Genomic DNA, 4,176 nt, shown 5'->3' on the forward strand with positions numbered 1-4,176 from the left:
ACAAGAGATCCTGCTTTAGAAGCTGGTTTATAACCACTTTGTTATGTAATATGTCTCTGCAATCATTCTATGTCAGTATATATAGACTTACCTGTATGTACTGTTTAAAAAATTTTTCATTATGGAAAATTTCTGTTACAAAATTAGAGAGACTGGTATAATGAGCCCCCATATACCCATCTACCAGCTTCAACAATTAGCAACATATTATAGCTTTAAAACATAATCTAACTCTTTGGATTATTTTATTTATGTATTTATTTTTTGTTTGTTTGTTTTGAGGAAGATTGGCCCTGCACTAACATCTGTTGCTAATCCTCTTTTTTTTCTTTTTTCTCCCCAAAGCCCAGTACACAGTTGTATGTCACAGTTGTGGAGTTGTAGCTCTTCTATATGGGACGCAGCCTCAGCATGGCTTGATGAGCTGTGAGTAGGTCCGCGCCCAGGATCTGAACCAGTGAACCCTGGGCCGCCAAAGCGAAACACTCGAACTTAACCGCTACGCCACTGGGCCAGCCCCTCTGGATTATTTTATTTTATTTTTATTTATTATTTTTTTTAAAGTTTCAGTAGCATAGTTTTATTGATCCCACATCTGCCCAAACCCTAGGCCCTGGATCCCGCAGGCACAAGGTCCTGTGGTCAGCGTGGTGAGGCAATGGCTGCTGTCTCCCTGTCCTTCTTCCCCAGGCGGTAATGGACCTCAGGAAGTGCCCTTAGTCTCTCCGCAGCCTGCTCGGGGGTGAGGTCCCTCTGAGCCTGGGCAAGCAGTTCATAGCCAACCATGAATATCCGTAGAGTGGCAGAGCGCAGGAGTGGAGGGTAGTAATGAGCATGCAGCTGCCAGTGGTCCCAGGGGGTTCCAGCCTCTGATCCTCTGGGAGCCCTGTGCCAGCTCATGGAGTAGGGAAAGGACGTCTTAAAGAGGTTGTTGTACTTGGTCAAGAGCTTCTTCATGATGGAGGCTAGATCATCGCCCTCAGCAGGGGTCAGCTCAGGCAGCTGCCACACATGCTGAGGGGGCAGCAGCAGTGTCTGGAAGAGCCACACGGCCCAGAAGGGGACCAGCACTAACCAGTGCTCACTGGTTAGGACCAGACGTTCCTTCCTGAGCAGCTCCTGGCGGCCATGCTCCATCAGCAGGGGCTCTCCATGCTGACTCTGATAGGCCCGCTGAGATCGCTCCTCATGCTGGACAACGTTTGGTGGAAAACTGCTGGCCCACACCTGGCAGTGGGGGTGAGGGTTGGAACAGCCCATCATGGCTCCTTTGTTTTCAAAGATCTGCACGCTTGGGGCCACCCAGTGGCTTAGTGGTTAAGTGTGCGCGCTTTGATACTGGTGACCCAGGCTTGGATCCTGGGTGCGCACTGACACACCGCTTCTCCGGCCATGCTGAGGCCGCATCCCACATACAGCAACTAGAAGGATGTGCAACTATGACATACAGCTATCTACTGGGGCTTTGGGGGGGAAAAAAAAGGAGGAGGATTGGCAATAGATGTTAGCTCAGAGCCGGTCTTCCTCAGCAAAAAGAGGAGGATTAGCACGGATGTTAGCTCAGGGCTGATCTTCCTCACAAAAACAAAATAACAAAAACACAAAAAACAAAGATCTGCACCCAAGGATACTGGGTACCCAGCTCCTCTGTGACTGACGCCCATGCATCGATGACAGCACAGATCTCAGGGACTGACGTGAGTGGCAGTGTCACATCTGACCAGGGGTGGAAGCACATGACCTTACAAACTCCTCGAGCGGGCTCAGCTTGGAAAACGGGGTGATCGCTGGGTCCTGGATTGGGGGCATCAGGCTGCAGAGCTGGGAAGTCATTGTCAAACAGGAAAGTGCTGTCATAGTGAGGATTCACCTCTCCATTGTCCTGTGTGGCCCCAGGACACAGAGGGTTGTGGGGGTCATGGCGGGGCACTGTCTTCAGAAGTGGGGGCTCTACTGGCCCCTGCCAGGGCCACTTCATGTGGTGAGCTGACACCAGCACCCACTCTTCTTGTAGCGGGTTGTAGCGGATAGGCTGATGTTCGCTTGCCCGGAAGGCTGTGGCCGTGGCCTCTGCCTCTAACAGCTGCTGGCGCTGCTCAGGGCCCTCTCCGCTGTGCGACATGAGGCCACCGGGGGGATCGTCTGGAACTTCTGCCCAGCCGCCTCTCTCTCATCTCTCGGTTGGCCTCTAGATTATTTTAAAACAAATCCTTGACATCATATTATTTCATCTGTAAATAAAATATGTCTAAGAGCTAAGGATTTTTTAAAAACATAACCACAATTATTATACCTAGAAAAAGTAACAATAATTCTTTTTTATTATCTAATATCCAGTCAGTGTCAAATTTTCCCTGATTATCTTTTTACAGTTGCATTGTTTTAAATCAGGATGTAAACACCACCTGTGCATTGCATCTGCTTGATATGCCTGTCTCAAGACTCCTTTAATCTATAACAGTTTGCTTTTTTCTTGCTCTTTATCTGTTGGAAAAAACAGGTCATTTTCCCTACAATTTTTGATTTGGTTGTTTGCATCTCTGTTATACCATTGATATGTTCCTCTAACCACTGTATTTTCTGAGAACTGATGGATCTAAAAGCTTTGTCAGATCAAGTTTGATTTTCTGGCCAGAACACTTCTTAGGTAATGCTCTTAACTTCCTATTGCAACTCATCAGGAGGCACGTAACGTCTGGTGCTCTCTCTAGGTGGTAAGATTGACCCGGGAATATTTTAAATTTTATTTAACCATTTCCTTGTTAATAGACTTAGGATACTTCCAGTTTTTTGCTTCGTTTTTTTGCTATTTAATTCTATAACAACCATCCTTATACATCTATCTTTGCATGCTTGCCTAGAATATTTCCTCAAATTCCCAGAAGTGAAACTGTTGGGTCAATGGATATAATCAATAATTTTTCAACTTGAAAAATACCATTTTGATAGGCTAAGGGCTCCTAATAAAGACCACAGCCACCAGTTAAATAAACCAGTAGCAAAGGACAATAAAATCAATGTTGCCTTTATCTGATGACTCATGCACCCTCAATCCTTAGGGATCCTCCTCACATCCTGGCTGGCCACTCCAGGTCTGCACAGGCAGGCACAAGGCAGATCCTATAGTAAAGCAAGTTTAGGTGTCTCAGACCTTAACTGGATCTCCTATTATCTCCTGCTATCAAGGGGGACTGCAGATAGCTGTGCCTTTTTTTTTTTTTTTTTTTTTTTTTGCTGAGGAAGATTGTCCCTGAGCTAACATCTGTGCCCATCCTCCTCTATTTTGCATACGGGATGCTGCTACAGCATGGCTTGATGAGAGGTGCACAGGTCCGCACCCGGGATCCAAACCTGTGAACCCTGGGGCCGCCAAAGCTGAGTGCAAACTTAACCACTACACCACCGGGCCAGCCCTGTACACATTATTGACTAATAAATTCAGGATGGGAAAGCATCCTAAGACTCTACAATCTGCACAATGAAAAGATGACTTACAGTAAAAGTTAACAATGTGGAGACAGTTTGAGATAGGCAGGAAAAAGCAACCAGAGGTGGGCAGTTTTGGGGGATTACTGCCTTGGTCCCAGAAGGGACAGGTTTTCCCTGATAGAATCAATTCAAGTGTGGTTCCGAGCTTTAATTTTTACTTTTACAAGTCTTAGTGCTACTATGTGAGTACAGTTCCTCTTTGTATTATCATACAAGAAAAAATTTTTCTGGGGCCAGCCCCGTGGCTTAGCGGTTGGGTGTGCGCGCTCCGCTGCTGGCGGCCCGGGTTCGGGTCCTGGGCGGGCATCGATGCGCCGCTTCTCCGGCCATGCTGAGGCCGCGTCCCACATGCAGCAGCTAGAAGGATGTGCAGCTATGACATACAACTATCTACTGGGGCTTTGGGGGGAAAAAATAAAATAAATAATAAAAAAATCTTAAAAAAAAAAAGAAAAAAATTTTTCTTAAATCTCAAATGTGATTTTATAAAAATTGGTGTCTGAAAATTCCTCAGAATACGCCTGTATTAGCTTGCTAGGGCTGCCAAAACAAATTACCAAAACAAATTAAAACTTGGTGGTTTTAAAACAACAGAAATTTATTCTTTCAGTTTTGGAAGCCAGAAGTCCAAAATCAGGGTGTCAGCAGGGCCATGCTCCTTCCCAGTGCTCTAGGGAAGGATCTTTC

General features: G+C 46.1%; 1 protein-coding gene across 1 annotated transcript; it reads right to left on the reverse strand.

Moving 5' to 3' along the window:
- Positions 1 to 582: 582 nt before the first annotated feature.
- Positions 583 to 2,122, reverse strand: LOC101407334 (galactose-1-phosphate uridylyltransferase-like). The gene is made up of 2 exons (XM_087444227.1): positions 1,610 to 2,122; positions 583 to 1,284 (listed from the first exon to the last, which is right to left on the reverse strand). Exons 1-2 carry the CDS (start codon positions 2,120 to 2,122, stop codon positions 643 to 645), a joined length of 1,155 nt encoding a protein of 384 aa, XP_087300353.1. The 3' UTR covers positions 583 to 642.
- Positions 2,123 to 4,176: the final 2,054 nt, after the last annotated feature.

This window comes from Ceratotherium simum, chromosome 20, assembly GCF_057802395.1.
Source record: "Ceratotherium simum simum isolate JZ-2026a chromosome 20, ASM5780239v1, whole genome shotgun sequence".
In the NCBI taxonomy this organism is placed as follows: domain Eukaryota; kingdom Metazoa; phylum Chordata; class Mammalia; order Perissodactyla; family Rhinocerotidae; genus Ceratotherium; species Ceratotherium simum.